The following is a 22,176-nucleotide window of genomic DNA, read 5'->3' as shown; positions in this document are numbered from 1 at the left end:
TTATGGATGTAGAACGGCATGAGTAATAAATTACATTATTTTCATTTTTGGGTGAACTAACCCTTTAAATTCAAGGGACAAGTTTAGAGTTTACAATGTAGAACAAAACGTTAAATTATTGTCAATTTATATTTTCCACAGTCCTCATTTTACTCAGAAATTGGCGGAAAAACATTATAAAGCAGGAAAATCTCAAGGGAACTAGTGGTGAATTAGTCTTCCGGGTTGTGGCGTATTTTGATGTGAGAAACCGCAAACATTTCGGTGCGTGAGTGAAGTGTCTAAGTGAAGAAAAAGAATCACAAACAATTTCAGACCTTTTTAAAAACTCGTTTGACAGATTAGATCAAAAAAATGATCATTTCACAAATCTGGCATAACTATTGCAAGAGTCATTCTTTCAAGAATCGGACTACATCGTGCAGTGTGTTTTTGGCTTAGAACCTGTTCATATTTGTTTAGGAATCAGGCTACATTGGTCGCTATAAGTAGTGCAGTGTTTTACTATAGGTTTCCAAGAATGTGGGCAACAAAAAAGTAACAACCAGTCCTACTCGTTCATAATTTCGCGGTGTTAAATTAGGCTATTAATTATTTATCTAAATAACCTTAAAATGAAGGTTTGGTCATCCAAACACACTGTTCATCTCACCTGTGCTCTGCAACATCCCCTGACAGGTCCACATGACAGGAACAGACAGTTAAATTGTTCCTGCCCAATGACTTGTGGCTCTTACATCTGGAGGGTCTGATATCAGAGTAAGAAATGTGAACCTGGTACAGACAGAAAGTGAGTTCATTGCTGGGGCAAAGAGGCACAGTATGAAGGGCTTCCTATCTTTGCAGCATGCCTTACATTTTCACCTGATATTATCCTCAACCTCTACAGTACAATACACCAAACTATAACACTGACACATTCCTGAGGGGCAGCCACAGTGGTCTGGCTTTTGGGTGGTCACAAACGCAAGAATGCAGCTTGTCTAAAAAAATAAAAAATAATAAAATAAAAAACACAGTATAGAGAATCACGATGGCTGCATGTGGAGCAAATGTATGTGTATTTCTGATGTTAAAGTGGGAGTCTAAAGATCTGTGCGATGCTATGCCCTGTGGTGGACCACCATCTGGCTCTGAAAAATTGCCATAAAGATATGCATAATGATAGGAGGTGCTTAAGACTGCCTATGACCTTGAGTTTGGAAAATGCCAGTTCTCATTGCAACGCTGCAGTATAGTGGATGATTGTTTGTGGATACTTTCATTTTTTATAAATTACCATATCACTAATAATGCATCTGCATATAAGAGTGAAACTCTGTAAATGGCAATTTACATTAACTTGATAAGTCAAGTTCCAAACAAGGTCAAATTAATTAAGAAACAATATTGCCAATTCATTCGCTGTTTTAAATACACGTTTTCGCAGCATTTTATTCAGTCCAGAGATTACACATAAAATAATAAATACAAATTACACAAAGAACATTTTCATCACAGTACATTTCCATTGTTGCCAGTCACCACCATTTCTACCCTAAAAAACATGCATAAGCAGAATACACACACAAGCATACACACACTTGCACTCTCTCCACATATCTTTTCTGGGCTGTCTAAATAATGCTCAAGAGGCAAAATAAGAATCTTGCATTGAATACAATCGGTCGATCGGTGTTAAAAGTGAGGGTTCACTAGATGATATACAGTCTCCAAAATGATACAGAGGGTCACTGTCTGTATCGTCATAGAGTGTGTCACAACCTATAAAGAGAGAGATGATAAATCAATGGGATGGACAAAGAGTATGTCTCAAGTACTGTATTAGTGTTTGTTTTATACCATAGGGATGCATGTGGTCTCCAGGCATCTGAGGAGGGGTAAGGCCCTGTCTGAAGGGGTCCAACTTGAAGTTTCTTGAGTCCAGACTGATATTCTGCTGGGTAAGTGAATATGAACCTGCGCACTCCAGCTCAGCAGACAGAACTCCACAAGAGGGCGCTGTGGTCATACAAAAGAACTTCTTAGTGTAGTGTGTGTATATATATATATATATATATATATATAAATATATCTGCGCCTTAAGGATGGATTTAGGCCACATAAAGGGCTTACACATATAAAATTATTAACTCCGGGTCATTCTAAACCTTGGTTTAACAGAATAATGGGTTGTATTTTTTTCTACGTTTCACACTGTAGATTCGTAAACCACCAATTTACGTTCTAATGTAAATATATCCAATATATTAGTATCATTAATTGGACAAATACAGCACGCGACGGGTTTAAAAACGCCTTGTCTCGCGCTTGAGCATTAGTATTTTTATACTGTACCTTCCAGTTTGACCTGAAGAAACTTTTTGGACTTTAACTGTAAGAATAAAATATTCTCCACGCGTTTTCCGCCACTGTTGACTTTTTGATTATTTATTTAATTTATGTTTTTTACATAAGAGCGCGAGAAATGTCTGACTGTTCAAATCTCATTAATATTTATCGATACATGCGCTGTTCAGTTTATTATTGGTTGTTGCTATACAACTGGTCGTTACATTCTGAAGACGGCTGTCAAGACATGTTCCTGACCCGGATAAATATATTTTATTGATCCTGGAGCAAAATTCCTGTCCAAAAATTTAGTCCTAACCCTACCACTAATCTATAACCTTATAACTTATACCTAAAACCAGAGGGAAAAGATGAATAACACTGACGTAGAAACACCTAACCCTGGTTGTAAGCCTAAAATTGACAAAGTGTAAACTTGTCCCTCAAATCTGATTGGTTGATTGGAATGTTGTTCCAGGATCAACAAAGATGTTGATCGTTTACATAATACAGGGTTAAAGCTGTAATTATAAGTGTGAAACGTTACTTTAAAAGTAGGTTTAAAAAAGACAATAACCCAGGGTTAAGCAAAGTGTAACTTTGTATACCAGTGTGTTGTGATTGGCTATCCCTTTTCTCCTGAGAGGACACGCTTTGCTTCTGCTGCTGTTGTCTTCTTGCCAGTTTTTTCATCTAAAGAGACAATGTGTGAGAGAGAGAATCTTAATAATAAAAACAAGTCCATGCTCACATATAGAAATGAGAAAATTAATAAGAGAAAATATCTCTTTGTAATGTGAAAGAAAGCAGAAAACACAACGCTATGCTGAAAGGAAATCCAAGTCTAATCTACGAGGATCTATACATAATATGTCATCGGTTTCCTACACGAGGCAATAACACAGCTTGTTTCCTTATTGGCAAGCTCATATACTGCAGAAAGAGATCTGTTATCAATTGCATAAGTTGATGTTCTTTCAATGAGTGTGTTTGTCTGTGTCGGTGGGCATCACATTACCTTGGCTCTTTGGTTCTGGAACCAGACCTGAACGACTCGTACGCTCAATCCTGTCTCTGCTGCCAGCGTCTCCCTTACCTTACAATAGAGAGACAGACAGAGAGAAAGCCATAGTGTGACCTTCATGGTCTATGGGTCATGTAGGCTAACTGATGAACTGACCCACACTGGAGTATCAGATCAACAAAGATAGATACAGCAGTGCTGTCCAGACCAGCTGTGGCTACACAAAAACCTCCTTCACAAAATGTAAAAGACAATCATTTAAATAAAATAGGGAGGTAAAACAAAGCTTGATGCTTTTGTTTTATTAAAATAACATTTAAAGTGTTTTCATTATTATTTCATATATTTTATATTCATTTGTTGTTGTTGTTATTATTATTATATGTTTAATTTTCAGGCTGTCAGTTTAAATGGCTGACCTTTCGACATGGTTTGGATGAGACCTCAAAAGAAGCTTTGAAAGCACGTCTCTGCTGTGTTGTAAGGATGGTACGGGGCCTTTTAGGTCTCTTGTGTTCCAAGTCTCCTATTGTGTTTGAGTCCCCTGCAGTCTTAATGTTGTCTTCATCATCATCCTCCTCCTCCTCCTCAACATCTTCACTTTTACCTGTAGTTAAGGAAACAGATGTTTGTAATGCCTAAAAGATAACGTATAATAACTAATAATAAATAATAATGAACTGTAACTGAAATAAATATTTCTTGAGTATCAAAACATCATAGAATGATTTCTGAAAGATCATGTGACACTTAAGAGATTTTGCCATTACAGGAATAAAATAAATTTTTAAAATGTATTAAAATAGAAAACAGTTCATTTAAATTGTAATAATATTTTACATTACTGTTTTTACTCATTTTATAAAATATATATAACCTTTATCTTAAGAGATTAGTATATTTTATAATCTATTATATTATTTATTAATTTCTAGCATTATACTGTTGTGCTCCATTTATATAATTTATTAACAATATATTTTACTATAATACTAATATATACTATGAATATTACTATTTTAATACATATCAACTTCATTCTTTAATTTAGTCTTAGTATTGCTGTGCCAGTGAGTGTATGGTGTATCAGAAGAAGCCTGTAGTGTTCCTCTATTTTTTGAAAAAATCTGTGCCAAAACAGTGGGTTTCAATCCTGGTACTAAATGACCCAAGCACTGCACATTTGGGATGTCTCCTTCATTTACCACACCTGATTTATATCATTAGATCATTAGCAGAGGCACCATGACTTTACTGAGTGTATCAGATAAGTAAGGCATCCCAAATGAGCAGTGCTGTGGTACTCCAGGACCAGGATTGTTTTAAAACAATACCTGAGTCGGAGGTGGTTGGGCTGGCCAGTTGGTTGTGATAGTCTCTGGCACAGAAAAGCCTGTCCCCTGTAAGCACACAGCGGTCTCCCTTCTGCAGCCTGCAGGCGCACACACAGCAGCAGAAGCACCGCAGGTGGAAAACCGCAGGGCCTGCGTGCATCACCAGCTCGGCCGGAGAAATGACCTCTGCGCAGCCCTTGCACCGTACCAAAAACAATCTGAAAGGATAAATAATATGCATTTCTCAGAATCTTTTTTGAACGATTTTGTTCCTTCTGAACTTTTAAAATCTAACAGTCAAATTTACTAAGTAAGTTCATTTTACTCAAATACTACTGAAAGTTCATTGTACTTAATAGAAGAGATGTTACGTGAACTCAGTAACTGCTAATATTAAGCAGAACTCAAACTAAATGAGTTACAGCAGATTTCAATTTTCCAGCATGCTTTGCTTGGACTTTCAAAGCGACCTGAAATGGAACTTGCGAGAGTCTTCCATTTTGTGATGTATCTAAGTGAAACAGCTTGTGAAATAAGAAAAAATGTTGGACTTGGGACTTGGTTTTGTTCATCGGGAATTGACTGGAGCATTGAATTGATGTCATGTGCTATTGATGTCTCATGTGAGTGACAGGCTGTCCCGCCCTCGCGCCAGTAAACATGCCATCAGAGAAGTCATTGCAAGGCGAAGGGGAAGCTATTTTGATTAAAGATTACGAAGGCACACGAATTTTTGAAAAATAAATAAATAATAATATGCAAGGATAAATCATTTATAATTCACAGTACTCATAAACAGTGTTGGGGAAAGTACTTTTAAAAGTAATGCGTTACAATATTGCGTTACTCCCTAAAAAAGTAACTAATTGCGTTAGTTTTTTTTTATGGAAGGTAATGTGTTACATTACTTTGGCATTACTTTTTCTCATCTGGGCTGGGCTTGCTTTGTTTTCATAAAAACAAAAAAGTTATATTTTTGGCAAACATAAAGGCCCTTTCACAACAAAATTTAAATGAATAAGTCTCAGGCTGAAGGAAATGCAAATTCATGCCTGTACAGTAGAGGGCGCAGCTCAAACAAACCTTTCAGCTGTGCTGCCATTCTGGACTGCAGAAGAATATGACACAGGAGAAGAAGCAAATGAGTGATTGTGTGCTCATATTTAGTCTAGAACTAGCTATTCCATTATGTAGAATAACCACAGCGCAATGCGTTACTTTACTAGTTACTTGAAAAAAGTAATCTGATTACTTAACTTGCATTACTTGTAATGCATTACCCCCAACATCGCTCATAAATATTGTATTTTAAACTTAAATGGTTTAAGGCAGTGGGTTTTCTCAAATGGTTTAAGTTTCCTTAACTTGTTGAGTTTTACAGTGTTCCATCGGAGATTCCAGGAATGTTGCTGAGTCGCCCCGTCCATCAAGGAGTGAGACAAGAACTTGCCATGTCCCCTTCACCCAAAAACAAGCATGCAGACGCATACCTCCAGCATGGTGAGTGTGCATCTTAGCGCCTGGCAACCAGAGCTGGGTTTCAGTGGGTTAGACAGAGGCGGCCGGCTCCACGACTGTGTCCGGGGCAGGACTCCCGGGGAGGGGGGAGAAAGGAGCTCGGCAGGCCGTGGCTCCAGACGGAGGAAAAGAATCACGCCTCCCGGCGGGCAAGGCCGGTCCAGGGAATGATCTTAACTCGACTTAACCAAACCCAGACAAAGGAGGGAGCTGGCCCAGAGCCTCGCTGCCATTGTCCTGCCCTGGCAGACACCACATTTTCTGTTTGTCAAACTGGCCTGAGATTTCCACGCCCGGAGGGGGGTGGAGAGTGGAGCAGTAGTTTAAGGTTTAGGGTGAGCGTGACAGGGAGGCTTATAGAGAATCAGCCCCAGAGGTGTGACAGCTTCAGACTTGGACTGACAGGTTACTCCTTAAAGCAAGACACTACAGGCAAAACCATTGTTTTTTATGCACTGCTCAATTTTGAGATTTTGGGTTATTTGGTGTCCATAACATGTTTTCTTTCAGAAGACATTCAAAATACACATTTAAGTGTTTATTTTATTATACTTTATCTATTTACATCTGTAGAATTCAATTACAATACATATCTTTAAAGGGCTTTTCTTAAAACCCACTTCAATAGCACTTTTTCGCACTGAACTTTCCAGTTTTATTCTATATTCTGGAGGTTTTTATAGAGATCAGATCAGCACATATATAATTAGATCATTTGCATATTTAAACATTTAACCTAACGTGTTCAAAAAACAATTGCCTTAAATGTACTGTGATTAATCAACTGGGGTTAAGTATAGTGATATGTATTTGTTAGTTTTTAAGCTTTAAAAGGAGAAGAAGTTTTCATTTCGATCACGGACTGAATTGAACAGCGCCGCATGATTACTGTATGTTGATGCATTAGAGATACCTGTGTTTCTCTGTTACAATTTGTACCAATTATAGGCTTTTGGCTATTGTGGGTGGGTGTTATTGTTGATATGTGTATCTCAGCTAGGTGCATGGGAGCATTGAAGTGTCTTTGCGTACAGACAGCAAAAATTCCTTCTCTTTCGTGAGTATGAATTGAAACATCCCAAAGCCTTGCATTGTTGAGAACTATTAGTGTTGCCCTGGGGTTGCTGGGGAAACTGCTGCGAGTTCTTTAGGGTTCAGTAGGAGGGACAGAAAGAAGTGCTGCTCTCTACTCCATTATATGCAAGAGCATCTGTGGTATGTGAATGCACAGCAGAATATGTCAATGGCATGTTTGTGTATTTATAGTGACATTGGAAGCAGTGTGATGCATGCTTGAAGATAGATTTAGATATAGTAGAGTTTAGTTAAAAGTTGCATTGACAACTACAGCTGTTTTAATCAGGAAGCAGCAATGTTGCTATAAAAATTTTGATTCCACTATTATTGCAACCCGCTCTTCAGAGCTTGATTCTTTTGGACAACAATCTAGAAATGAGTTCATTTATTAGAAATTAGTAAATTATTACAATCATTTACTTTTAAAGTAAAAACAATGTAAACTGTACACTCTAAAAAAAGTCTGTAAAAAAATGGATAATGTATTGTCAACCCATTCCGTTAACCCTAAAACACAATGCAATGAAGCTCAAAATTCGAAATACTGGTAAAACACCTGTAAAAAAAATAAAATAAAATAATGTGGAAAATTCCATCAAATTAATACAGTACATGGTGCCCTATTTTTATAGATTTTTTAGTGTAGTTAAAAAATACATTTGCATATGAATTGCAGTGAATGTATTAAAGGGGACCTATTATGCCCCATTTTACAAGATGTAAAATAAGTCTCTGATGTCCCCAGAGTGTGTATGTGAAGTTTTAGCTCAAAATACCACACAGATACATTTTTATAGCATGTTAAAATTGCTACTTTTTTGGGGTTGAGCAAAAACACACCGTTTCGGTGTGTGCCCTTTAAATGCAAATGAACTGCTGCACTCGGCCTAAGAGGGCGGAGCTTCAAGAGCTCATTTTCCCCTGTCAGGAGTAACTGGAAACTGCGAAATATGCTGCATGGAGACAGAACAGGTATAGTTTAGTTTAATTGCGGTTATAACTTATATTGTGTTCTTGTTTTTATCCACTATATTTAGTACAAGAATGTTGTACCGGACCCGTTTGACTTTACCAATGAGTTTTATGATGTTTATTGTACTTCACACAAAATTTGAAGCGTCTGTTTTCACTCTAGAAAATCTCTGTAAGAGCTTAATAAAACAGTGCAAGTGTGCATTAAAATATTATCCATAAACTTTCTCTCTCCCTTGTATTATCACCAACATACATAGCGAATTACACAGAAACACTCGTTACAACTAACAGTAAACAAATATATAAAGACCTTATGCCTTTTTGGGTGGTGCTTAATAAACAGGTAAACTTTATATCCGTAAATTAACACAGATGAGCTGTAATAAAGTGCTCTCACCTTTATTACTGCTGTATCCAGTATCACTCTGGAGACTGTAAGCTGGATCATGAACAGTTTACTGTTATCTATCCTTGAGTAACAAATTTTTAGTTCAGCCTCTGTTTTGTATTGTCCCTTTGTATTGACATTCGTTCACAAAGCAGTCCGGTGTGAAATGATTCGCGCAGACATAAACAAATTTCGGTAGAGTTAATCCATCCAGCTACAGAACACCTAAAACGCTTGGCAGACATGTTCAGAAAAGGTAATAAAAACATCAAAGTAGTCAATGTGACATCAGTGGGTTAGTTAGAATTTTTTGAAGCATCAAAAATACATTTTGGTCCAAAAATAACAAAAACTACGACTTTATTCAGCATTGTATTCTCTTCCAGAATCCTTTCCATTGAATTGATTCCATTGAATCCTTTCATCTGTCGGCGTTGGTAATGCACTTTTACGTCGCCGTGGTTGTTTTTGGCGATTAGGACATCCGCGACATGCACACTTACGCACCATTTAAAAAAATATAGCAATACCAAAATACAAAAAATGTAGAATAGCTTGAATACAGCATGTGTCTCCCTCAGACTGTAAACGAAGCTCTGGCGCACTAGATAACATGTCATCAGCGTCTTACATCAGCAGCATCACTGCGGAGTCATGAACCACACTCCGGAGCAGAAGGGGGCGGTAATGCACCAATAAGCTGGATGCCAACCGCCGTAAAACAGGAAAGAAGAAGAAGAGAAGCAGCGGAGTCGTGAACGCGGATTGACAACAGACCCGGAAGAGAATACAATGCTGAATAAAGTTGTAGTTTTTGTTATTTTTGGACCAAAATGTGTTTCGATGCTTCAAAATGTCGCGGATGTCCTAATCGCCAAAAACAACCACGGCGACGTAAAGTGCATTACCAACCCCGACAGATGAAAGGATTCAATGGAATCAATTCAATGGAAAGGATTCCAGAAGAGAAGACAATGCTGAATAAAGTCGTAGTTTTTGTTATTTTTGGACCAAAATGTATTTTCGATGCTTCAACAAAATCTAACTGACCCTCTGATGTCACATGGACTACTTTGATGATGTTTTTATTACCTTTCTGGACATGAACAGTATACCGTACCGTACATACATTTTCAATGGAGGGACAGAAAGCTCTCGGACTAAATCTAAAATATCTTAAACTGTGTTCCGAAGATGAACGGAGCTCTTACGGGTTTGGAACGACATGAGGGTGAGTCATTTTTGGGTGAACTAACCCTTTAAGCAGTCCAACTGTTTTCAACTGTGATATAATGATAAGAAATGTTTCTTGAGCACCAGATGATGATGCTGAAAATTCAGCTTTGCCATCACAGGAATAAATTACATTTTAAAATACATTGAAATAGAAAATGGTTATTTTAAATTGCAATAATATTACTGTTTTTACTTTATATTTGATCAAATAAATGCAGCCTTGGTGAGTGACGCCTTACAAAAAATCTTACTGACCCCAAACTTTTGAACGATAGGTGTAAATGTTTAACAAACTAAAATAATAAAAAAAAGTGTTCTTGGAAATCATTAAAGGATTGCTTTCCTATGCCATCTAATCAATACATCTATTGATCAAGAGTCTGGAGATAATTCTTTTAGTTGAATTTACATCTTTTCCCCCCACTACTCATATCCTAATCCTAACACATCACTTCCAAATCAAATTGATCACCACTATAAAACAGTGAAGTATCTGTTAATAGAACAGCCTGCTGACCCATTTACAGTAAAACTGCTCCTTAACCTGGTCAGCAAGTGCTGGGTCAGCGAGCTCCCCACCCTTGAGCCCGTAGATAAGCACTGGGCTACTGGGTAGGACTGCCAGCCAAGCACTGCGTATGTGGCTAATTGGTCAGGTCAGATATCTCACGGTCGGACGGGCATCAAGCAGGGGCACCACTGGGCACCAACCTATCCAGATGCCTTGACATACTTCACACGCAGAGATCCCCGCTACACACACCCCCTCCCCAACATGCACACACAAACGCACTCATATTCTCTTGCACAAGGCTCTGCTGTACCCAGAACATATGGCTCAATCCTCCACTCAGCCTCAGCTCTCTTATTAAGAGCACAGTGGTCACTTCTCCATCATTATTACTTTGGCTGATGGACTCCTAATATGAAAAGCATTATGATTCGCAAAGAGTCAGAGGGTTTCTGTTGAAAACTCAAACTTTTTGACAGCTGAAGTGGATACATCAGCTATTGAAATAGGGGTTTAAGCACCCAAATAGTGTCCAGAACTACACTCGTATGTTCTTTTCAGGGTCATTGCGCTCTGTCGTTTGGCAAACTGTTTTTTTTTTTATTTGGAGGTGAGAATGTGCATATGAGTGTGTGAATGAGAATCAGAGTGAGTTTTGGGGGTAGTAGGGGGTCTGCGCACCGTGTCGATGTGGCCATATGCTGTCCCCAGCTTGCCGTTGCCACACCGATGGGTCCTGCTAATTTAACACATCTTGACAGTGTGTCAGTAGTGCTGTCCTCCTGATCTAACGGTGTGTGTTTGTGTGTGAAAGCCTTCTCGCATTCCATGGCCCACCGCGACCCTTCCTCCTGCAGTCACCTTGTCTTTCAGGAGTTCTGTGCCAAGTCCCTCAATACGCACAGTCTCTCTCTCTCTCACAAACAAAACACCAACACTCATCATAAGACCATCATAGGTCTATAGAAGTATTGTTCATGTAAATCGATAAACAATTACGTGCTAACACAATGCATGCATAATATTATATCAGCGAGCATGCAGATATAATGTTTCAGGATGTAAAAATAATAGTCAAATTTTATATTATATTTAGCCACAAAGTTGCCTTGTCAAAATTAAACATCATCACTGCCATCTGTGATGATATAAACAGGCAATGAAATTATTGTGAACTCAAACCTTAATATTAACATTTTACTGGCATTATCCTTAAAGACTATTTCTGTGCAGATAAATCATTAAAATGTTCTTTTGAGAATAATGAAAGGGATTTCTGCAGTATGATTAAAAAAGAGCCTATTTATTGTAAGCTTTAAATAATTTAAAAAGGGCAAAATAATCCATTTCACATGCATTTCTAGAAAACTATGACCGATTTGTAATTTTCTATATACAAATATTTGTAATTCTCACAATAAACTCGTGCAATCATATTGTTGTCGTTTTCTTGAAAAAATGGCGAAGACAGTAACGAATATCTGAAATGAGCAAATAAATTCCTAAACAAAAAACAACAGTAAATAACTTTATGCTAAAATTAAGATAATACTTATAAGTTATGAGTGTGCTTCGTCTGACTGGAAGAAACTTCTGACTCCCGTTGACTCACTTTAACCTTTTCATATTTAACTTCAAATAGTAATTCAAGTAGTATCATAAAACCAAATAATTGTTTGTTTACACAAACAGCAGTAATTAGAGTCTTACTTCTGGTAGTCTCGCTTGCAGTAGAGCGTCTTATTGCGGAGGAAGCAGGTGTCTTTCAGAGGCTCGCGACATGATGCGCAGTGCAGGCAGCGCTCGTGCCACAGTCCGTCCTGCACGCGGAGCAGGTACCTGTCCCGGATGAGCTCATTACACCCCTCACACACGCTCTTTCTCCACATGTCTGAAATAAATACAAACCTTTAATCCATCCGGGTAACTTCAACACTCTCAGCGTGTAATTTTATGTACTTTACTAGACAAATTAATCTTTAGTAACTGCCTGCAGGGTAATTTACATAACTGTGACATGGTTTTGAAACTAAAATTACAAATGCCATCCTTTTAAAATAGGAGTTTTCCCAAGAAAATGTAAAAGCAAAATAAAAGCTTAATGTGTGGACAAATAATCACTGAAAAACAAAAATAAATGTACGAAACTAAGTGAATTCACCCACGGGTTTTTACTTTTTTGCAAAAAGACAGTATGAACAAATGTGATTTGATGGTGTCTCATTAAAAATATTAAAACTAGCCTATATTTAGATTATTCAAACAATTAAAAAACATGTATCTTTTAAGTGTGCGAAATCAGGCTCTATAGCATTAATTACTGTCGCATATTTCAGCATGCTTGTTCAACAACAGGAACTACTTCTAATATAGGCTACTTGACAAAACTTCACAAAAACTTTGAAAGATGATATATAAATATATAGAACTTTAGACAGATCCACTTACCATTGAGGAGAAAATATCCGTTTGCGGCCCTGTGCAACTTTCGACAGATGCTCAGATAGTTGTAAACGAGCACAAAAGCTCCATATGAAAATAAACCTGCTCGTCAGTTACCTTCTCTCTCTCTCTCTCTCTCTCTCTCTCCTCCCATCGAAAGGTGGAGAGTGCGCAGTAAGTGTAGCCATTACTTTACAACTTAATGATGAACATGTACATGAAAAACTTGAATTTAGTAATTTAATTTAAATATGTGGGTGAATTAATCTCTCTCAAGCATTAAATAAATCAAGTATGAATTTTGAACCATGGACTTTGGGACTAAGAAAGGCCATTTCAATTAGGCCTACTTAAAAAAAAAATACATGGAAGTATCAGCTTGAGTATCACTTTTTAAAATTTTATAAAAACTGATTATAAAGATTGATATAAACGTGATGCCCTGAAAAAATGTTCCATTAATGGGGTCATAAAAATATGTGTTCTAAAGCATAAATGCAATGTATTTCACATACATTAACAATGAAGCACTCCTGATAAATATCTATTTGGATTTATTGTATTTTTCTACAATTTGTTCTGTATATTGGATAATTATAGCTTAACTTTTCTGTAAAGTGCTAATGTACTGATACAAAAGATGGGTTTAAGATACTATGTTTTAAGTAGATCAGATAAAAATATTTTAAAATCTGAAAAAAGTTAATTTCTAAATTAATATTTTCTTTTTAAAAAAACATATCACAGCATTGGGGTGATCTCAAACATATAAGTACATTTCAAATATTTGTTTTAAGTTTATATTATTCAGTGTCATGACCAGAACAGGGTCATATAGGCTACCTTAAATTAGTTTATTTGAATTTTAAAAAATAAATTGCATAAAACCAAAAACAAATAACTTAAGACTGATATTTAGTGATTTATATTAATGACTAATTTATATTATTAAAAAAAAATAAAAATAACACGAGCTGAGGAAAGAGCTTATTTTTATTTACTTACATACTCTTTAGAAATACATTTATGAAACATACTAAAAAGTAAAGAATTAAATTAAAAGATTTTTTAGGCGTCAAAAGTTTGTTACTTTCCCATATGACAGTTTAAACTACAATCACAGCATTTGCGCAATTAAATTGAGAAGTAATTTTGAAAAGTCACATGTTGTAAAGTGAAAGTTAAATTACGGTTTGTATCGTTAAATGGCGCCACCTAGCGGGCTGACACCAGATAATGTATGTATTTTGCTGCAATTTATGATTTATTTGAGATATTTAAAATTGGACAACATCACATACCGCAGTCAGTGGCTTGCTCTTTAAAGGGTTTTGGTTCTGAAGGGTAAAAAGTTTAAATGCTTCAGGTTGATAAAAAATGACAACTTACTCCATTCTTTTTTATTAAAAAAAAAAAAAAAGGCATTTAAATATTTATTTGGACAGCATTCTAGAATTCATTTTAGAAATTATTGTTTGGGTTTGACAAACAAATTCCTTGAATAAAATATAATTTCTTTATTGCATTGTCTTGCCACAATGTATACCTGATATTATCTATTTACAGAAACATTTCTTTTCAATACAATACCAATAAAATTACTCCTGCCAATATTTTTAAAAAATAAAATAAAATAATAAAATAAAATAATAATAATAATTTGTGCTTGGTATAAAATATGCAGCGTACTGCAATATCTTCAATCAAGTTCGTTATTATATTAGTTACATAAGAATATGTACAAAAAATGGTCCATTGGAACTCGTGTCACGTGATCTGATGAGGTGCTTCGAGCATCTCCATTAGGAAAGTGTCTATGGGTGTGTCTCCAATCAGCTTAAAGAAAAATAGGTGCTCCAAACACTTGAGCCCGATGGATCGGAGGGCAGGGAGACGCAACAAAAGTTTAGCAAACCTGTTAAGCAATGAGAGAAGAAGATAGCAGATCATATTGAGTATGAGCAATTGATATGATCAGTATTTACTGAACAAACATGTGCATGGCTGTACCTGCCAGGCTGGTCAGGGTATTTGTGTTTAGTATAGGTCTCCAGTGAGGCGTAAACTTTCTCCCTCAGTGCCTCTACCTCCACTGGGTTGGACAAGCCTTTGGCGTCTATGAGAAGAGGGAATTTGCATGATTTTGCAAGTATATTCGGTCTAAAAACACATCTTCCAAATGTCCTTTTCATCTAATTTATTAAAGTTCCCATTCACTGTAACTACATGGGGGGAAATCAACAGTATTTTTGTGTTTCACAAAAGAAAGAAAATCACTGGTTTTAGAATAATATATTACATTAAACTATCCCTTTAACTTGAATATAATATAATATAATATAATATAATATAATATAATATAATATAATATAATATAATATAGGGATAGTTTACCCAAAATTGTAAAATTTATATTATATTATATTATATTATATTATATTATATTAAATTAATAATATAATATAATATAATATAATATAATATAATATAATATAATATAATATAATAAAGGGATAGTTTACCCAAAATTTTAAAATTTATATATTATATTATATTATTACATTTTAGGTAAACTATACCTTTAACTTTATTATATTATATTATATACTCCTATTATTATATTATAATATTATTATATTATATTATATTATATTAATGGGATAATATAATATAATATAATATAATATAATATAATATAATATAATATAATATAATATAATATAATAAAGGGATGTTTCACCTAAAATATTATATTATATACTTAAGTTAAAGGGATAGTTTACCCAAAATTGTAAAATTTATATATTATATTATATTATATTATTAGATTTTAGGTGAACTATCCCTTTAACTTTATTATATTATATTATATTATATTATATTATATTATATTATATTATATTATATTATATTAAATTAATGGGATAATATAATATAATATAATATAATATAATATAATATAATATAATATAATATAATATAATTATATTAATGGGATAATATAATATAATATAATATAATATAATATAATATAATATAATAAAGGGATGTTTCACCTAAAATATTATATTATATACTTAAGTTAAAGGGATAGTTTACCCAAAATTGTAAAATTTATATATTATATTATATTATTAGATTTTAGGTGAACTATCCCTTTAACTTTATTATATTATATTATATTATATTATATTATATTATATTATATTATATTATATTATATTATATTATATTATATTATATTAAATTAATGGGATAATATAATATAATATAATATAATATAATATAATATAATTATATTAATGGGATAATATAATATAATATAATATAATATAATATAATATAATATAATATAATATAATATAATATAATATAATATAATTATATTATATTATATTAATGGGATAATATAATATAATATAATATAATATAATATAATATAATATAATTATATTAATGGGATAATATAATATAATATAATATAATATAATATAATATTGCACGTTGATTTTCTGATCATATTTTTCTCTAGGCACATCTTACCAATTCCAAACCACATTAATCTTAATAACTACTGTTAATTTTGTATTTAATCATTTATAAGTGATATATAATTGTTCATGAAGGCTGGAAATGAAAAACACCATATATTCAGGTGTGTATTAGCCTGGGTGCCAGCCCGAACCCCGCCCACAACAATATTCTGCCTAGAATATGAGTATGACGAAGTCAGGCTAGGTGTGTATAATTATTAGTTATGTTTTCTTTGACAGATAAAATGATCCAAAAAATAATATAATATAAGAAATTGCAGTTAAGGCATGATTGAAAAATTATATTAAATTATCCCTTTAACTTGAATATAATATAATATAATATAATATAATATAATATAATATAATATAATATAATATAATCATTTTGGGTGAAATACCCTTTATATTATATTATATTATATTATATTATATTATATTATATTATATTATATTATATTATATTATATAACTCCAAATGAAATAAAATAATTTATTTGATCTATGCTGCAATGGCAATGAGCAACACACCAGGGTTGAAGAGGACGATGGCTCTAAGGCAGCCTAGTTCTGTCTTATCCATCTGCATATCCTTCATTTTAGACACCAGCTCGGTCAGTACCCTGTCACACAAACACATACACACACAGGGCTTTAATTTCACTGCACAACAGGTGTAATAAAATAAATGATACAGATTTTCTGATTATTCTCTAAGCAAACAAGGTGTTGTCACCTGTTGAAGATGGATCCCACGCCTGCACTGTGAGCACTGCTCCTGTGGACATGGAGGCCTGTGCCCAACAAGATGCCATCTTTAACCGTGATTGAGCGATGAGAGAATGAAGCAATGAGGAGCTCGTTCCATCCTGAAGGAGAAAAATGACATGAATAGCAGGAAAATCATTTCTATATTTCCCTCTGTCTTCATGAACTCAAAACAGTGATCTTCATTAGCGAGGACTATTTTATGAGTGCATGTGAAATGTTTCTCCAGCAGAGGTCAGTATTCCCACTTACACAACCAACACAGTTCTGCCTGACCCTTTGACCTGGAGTGACTATAGACAATTGAAATAAAATAAAATAAAATGTAAATATTAGATGAATAACTTAAAATACAAAAATTAGAACTGTTTAAGTTGAAGAACTAAAATGACTAAAACTGAAATAAAAATTAATTACAGCTAAATACAAATATATATATATAAAAAAAAAAAAAAAGTAGTACTAAAGATGATAAAAGCTCACAACAAAAATACAAAAGCTAAAATGAAAACTGATCATCTAATTTAAAATATTAATAAATACTATAATAGTATATAAATAATACTAAAATACACTGCTGGTGTATTTAAGTGTGTTTCAGTTGAGCGCTTGTTTTTGTAAACAGTAACTTCAGTATCTTCATCATGTATGTTTTTATATTTGTGTGAGTGTCACATACCTGCTCGAAGCAGAATGACTTGATCATCCAGAGGCAGATCGGAGAAATGAGGTATTCTCTTGGCCCACTCCACCAGAGTAAACAGTTGCTTGTCAGCTGCATGGCAGATATTAGTGACTGGGTCATTTGTCTGAGGAGGGAGACCAGAAGATATAAAGAGAGAGAGAGTAATTCAGTTTGTTTTTTTGTCAAGGATGTTTTCATGAGGCTAAAGTCAGCAGACATGTACTGTGTAAATTGTATTTGACTGAATGTCTGTGTCTTACAGAGTTGCCAGGGCTGCTCTCTGTGTATGTCTCCGTCTTGGGTTCGACTGCAAGCTCTGCATCCAGAATCTTATCCACAGGCATGTCTTCATTAAAACTGCTCGTTGATTCCACCTCATTATCACTTTTCTCCTTCCCACGCTGCCTCTCTTCCTGAACCGCTGCGGGGAATCACAGAGGTCAAGCAGAGCAGAGTAAATGAGTACATTAAACATCATTATAATCTATGATTATGAAACATTTGAAGATTATTTAGGACTATACAGTTTATAGTGCACCTATAACCTTTATATAACTGTTATATTAAAATATTTTTTTTTACTTTATTTTAAATTTTGTTTAAATTTTTATTTGGTTTGATTTATTTTATTTTGAAGTATACTTTAGGAATTACTATAAAACACATTTAATAAAAATATAATATATTCTATTATAAAAGCAGTTATATAAGGTTATGATAGAAATCCTACCAACAATATAATATAATGTAATATAATATAATATAATATAATATAATATAATATAATATAATATATACTCAAGTTAAAGGGATAGTTTACATATATTATATTATATTATATTATATTATATTTTTTAGGTGAAATATCCCTTTAACTCTCTTATATTATACAAAATATTCAAGTTAAAGCAATAGTTTATCTTATGATAGAAATACTACCAATAATATAATATAATATAATATAATATATTTTTTAGGTGAAATATCCCTTTAACTCTATTATCTTATATTATATTATACAAAATATTCAAGTTAAAGCAATAGTTTATCTTATGATAGAAATACTACCAATAATATAATATAATATAATATAATATAATATAATATAATATAATATAATATAATATAATATAATATAATATTATTTTTTAGGTGAAATATCCCTTTAACTCTATTATCTTATATTATATTATACAAAAATTCAAGTTAAAGCAATAGTTTATCTTATGATAGAAATACTACCAATAATATAATATAATATAATATAATATATACTCAAGTTAAAGGGATAGTTTACATATATTATATTATATTATATTATATTATATTATATTATATTATATTTTTTAGGTGAAATATCCCTTTAACTCTATTATCTTATATTATATTATACAAAAATTCAAGTTAAAGCAATAGTTTATCTTATGATAGAAATACTACTAATAATATAGTATAATATAATAAATACTCAAGCTAAATGGATAGTTTACATATAATATATATATATATATATATATATATATATATATATATATATATATATATTTTTTTTTTTTTTTTTAGGTGAAATATCCTTTTTTTTAACTCTATTATATTATATTATATAAAATATTCAAGTTAAATCGACAGTTTATCTAATAATATAATATAAATATACTATAATATAAAAGCATTATATTAAAATTGGTCGAGATTAAAATCTCTGTTGCACTTTATTTTACAGTACGTGTACTTGTACTGGTAATATAAGGTAACTACATGGGTTAAGATTATGTTTAGGGGTAGGTTCAGGGTTAGTACCTAGTTATTGTAATTACTATAAGTACATAGTATGTACATCTGGAATAGGACTGTAAAATAAAGTGCTGCCAAAATCTCTTTTGGAAGAGTAACCTGGCCAGAAAGGCAGCAAAAAAACAAAACAAACCAGCAATTCAAAGGTCAAAGAAACAGTTTCCAAAAGGCCTATCCTCAGTGTCTTTAAGTGCTCAAACCTCATACAATTAAGGATACAAACACATAAGCAAATACAAACCTTCCCGCTTCATGCCCATGGCTAGGCACTTCTGATAGCGGCAGTATTGGCAGCGGTTGCGCTGACGTTTGTCGATCAGGCACTCTTTGCTGTCTCGACACGTGTAGGTCAGGTCTTTTCGGATGGTCCTCTTAAAGAAGCCTTTGCAACCTTCACAACTGTAAACACCATAGTGCTTCCCTGCAAAACACAACCACGTTTGTCATGAACCGCAGAAGAGACCAACCAAAACCAAATGCAACATCTCAACATCTCTGTGAGTTGTACCCGAAGATCGGTCCCCACAAATGGCACAGATGTGTTTGGAGAGGGATCCAGGGCTACTGCACTGGTAGCTGCTCATGTTGCCCAGCTGAGCCAATCCTGGTGGAGGCTTGATGTCTTCTGAGCTATTCACATTCAAAGAGTTCATCTGTGAGACCGGAAGAGAGGTAAAGAGAGATGGAAACAGCTTATCATATAGTGCAATCAGGAGTAGAGTTTATGTCACTATACAGCAGATTGTTTGTCCTTCCAGCACAGTAGACATACACACACACTACACAAATCCACAAGTACACACTCACAAAAACAGTCTTCACCCTTACAAGGCCATTACACAAGTAGCTGTGAGAGCGATGATATAACATTTCAAAGAGGAGGAGGGATATTTGCCTCTCTCTCAGGAGAATTTACTATTTTTGCATCATGTTATTTTTTTTCTGCACTACTGCATGCAGCCAGCAGGTGGCAGGATATGGCCATAACTCAGGCAACAAAGCATGTCAAATCAGGAAGACAATTCAGTTAAGCTTTTTTTGTCATTTAATTACTGGGATATGTGTTTGTTGATTTATCTGTTTGTATATCTATGGTATATGGCTGTTTCCTTTGTGTAAAAAAAACCCCTCTCAAAACATGTTTTACACAAATTAAATAAGCATGTCCAACAGTGTCTATTTACATGTGTCAGGAGAATTCCCTCACTGTTCTTGATGCACTTTTCACCACAATGTAATTTCATTCATATCTCAAAGGTTTAATATAGGGCTGTTACTAAACTAAAATTGTTTGAAATTGAAAAACATAAATATTAGATGAAAAACATTAAAACTAGAAATGCTGCCTTGGCAACTAAATAAAATAAATAAGTTATTAGTTAAACAGAAACTAATAAAAATGACAAAAAAAAAATAAATAAAAAAAATAAAAATGTAAATGTAAACTTTAAATATTAATAAAATATTAGTAAATACTATAACATTATTTATTTACATTCATTAATTTAGCAGATAAATTTATCCAAATCAACTTAAAATTGATGAATGCTACAAGTACATAAATATTTAAAATAACACTGGTTGGATTACATTCATTGACAGAAATTATAGTTACAGAAACAACACTTTAAACTTCATTGTAGCATTAAGGGTAATCTCAAAGCTATCATTTTATGATCCCTAAACCCAATTAAATTTTCTCAGATTTTTTATAACTTTACAAAATTATAGCTTGATTGGAAATAACACAACCATGTCTGTGAAACTTACCTTGTTTTTCTTTAGTTTTTGTTGTAATATGGGTAAAAACCTCATAATTTAATTATTTTTTTTGTTAAAAAGTCTAATATATTTTTTGTTTTAATTTGAGGATTTTTGGCTTTATTTTGATAAGATAGAACTCCACTTTTTTATTTGTACTATATTTAGACCCCGTATGTCTGTCACATACCCAGTATACCCATATAAGTTCACTATTATGATGTCTTTTCATTGGACTAAAAGCCTGAAATGCTTGTCTGAGTCAATGGCTTTCTCTGGCCTCCAGGGAAAAAATGAGAGACACATACACATATATAGACAAACATCAGCTGACCTCTCTGTAGCACCAGGGCATCAGTATGGGCGACAATCATGGTACAATGTGATGCACATGACCTCAGTGCATAGCTTGAAAGTTCAGAATGGATTACTAGCTTACTACATACTAAATAACGTGAAGCATACAATGCAGTAACATGCTAAATTTAAGTCACATGATCTTGTGAATAAAAATAAGTTCATTTTAATTTTTAAAATCAGTTTTAAGTGAAAATTATTTTTTGGCAGTCCGATCACATCATTATTCAAAACTGTTTTTCCAAAATGTTTGTAAGTACATTTATTGTGGTCTTTGAGCTATTTATTTTTTTATTTAAAAGGAGATAATATACATTACTCCACATTCATATAAATGTAATTCTGTCATGACAACTCTCTGGAGTGTTTGGCATGGAAACGGATATGACAAGTACAGGATTTGCTACTGCCAGTACATACACGACACGCTGCTGTGAGCAAA

General features: G+C 33.4%; 2 protein-coding genes across 4 annotated transcripts in view; both read right to left on the bottom strand.

Moving 5' to 3' along the window:
• Window positions 1–1,405: 1,405 nt before the first annotated feature.
• lmx1a (LIM homeobox transcription factor 1, alpha) lies at window positions 1,406–14,202 on the bottom strand. 2 transcript variants are annotated; one of them, XM_048207049.1, is made up of 8 exons: window positions 12,843–14,202; window positions 12,105–12,285; window positions 4,690–4,907; window positions 3,775–3,962; window positions 3,350–3,427; window positions 2,940–3,024; window positions 1,843–2,001; window positions 1,406–1,764 (listed from the first exon to the last, which is right to left on the bottom strand). In XM_048207049.1, the coding sequence occupies exons 2-8, from the start codon at window positions 12,281–12,283 to the stop codon at window positions 1,628–1,630; spliced, it is 1,044 nt and encodes a 347-aa protein (XP_048063006.1). In that variant the 5' UTR covers window positions 12,284–12,285; window positions 12,843–14,202; the 3' UTR covers window positions 1,406–1,627. The 2 variants fall into 2 exon arrangements, with proteins under 2 accessions (XP_048063006.1, XP_048063007.1); XM_048207050.1 differs by having other exon boundaries at window positions 12,105–14,202.
• Window positions 14,203–14,333: 131 nt separating this feature from the next.
• rxrgb (retinoid X receptor, gamma b) overlaps window positions 14,334–22,176 on the bottom strand; it is a 30,721-nt gene continuing 22,878 nt past the window's right edge. For both annotated transcript variants that reach the window (XM_048207044.1, XM_048207045.1), the window contains exons 3-10: window positions 20,125–20,269; window positions 19,858–20,037; window positions 18,083–18,243; window positions 17,817–17,946; window positions 17,106–17,238; window positions 16,901–16,992; window positions 14,847–14,952; window positions 14,334–14,751 (exon numbers count right to left, since the gene is read on the bottom strand). In XM_048207044.1, coding sequence (XP_048063001.1) covers window positions 14,604–14,751; window positions 14,847–14,952; window positions 16,901–16,992; window positions 17,106–17,238; window positions 17,817–17,946; window positions 18,083–18,243; window positions 19,858–20,037; window positions 20,125–20,269 — 1,095 coding nt within the window. In that variant the 3' untranslated portion in view covers window positions 14,334–14,603. The remainder of the gene's footprint in view (window positions 14,752–14,846; window positions 14,953–16,900; window positions 16,993–17,105; window positions 17,239–17,816; window positions 17,947–18,082; window positions 18,244–19,857; window positions 20,038–20,124; window positions 20,270–22,176) is intronic.

The sequence above is a fragment of the Megalobrama amblycephala genome, linkage group LG11 (assembly GCF_018812025.1).
Source record: "Megalobrama amblycephala isolate DHTTF-2021 linkage group LG11, ASM1881202v1, whole genome shotgun sequence".
Classification (NCBI taxonomy): domain Eukaryota; kingdom Metazoa; phylum Chordata; class Actinopteri; order Cypriniformes; family Xenocyprididae; genus Megalobrama; species Megalobrama amblycephala.
This window is presented reverse-complemented; position numbering and strand designations above follow the sequence as displayed.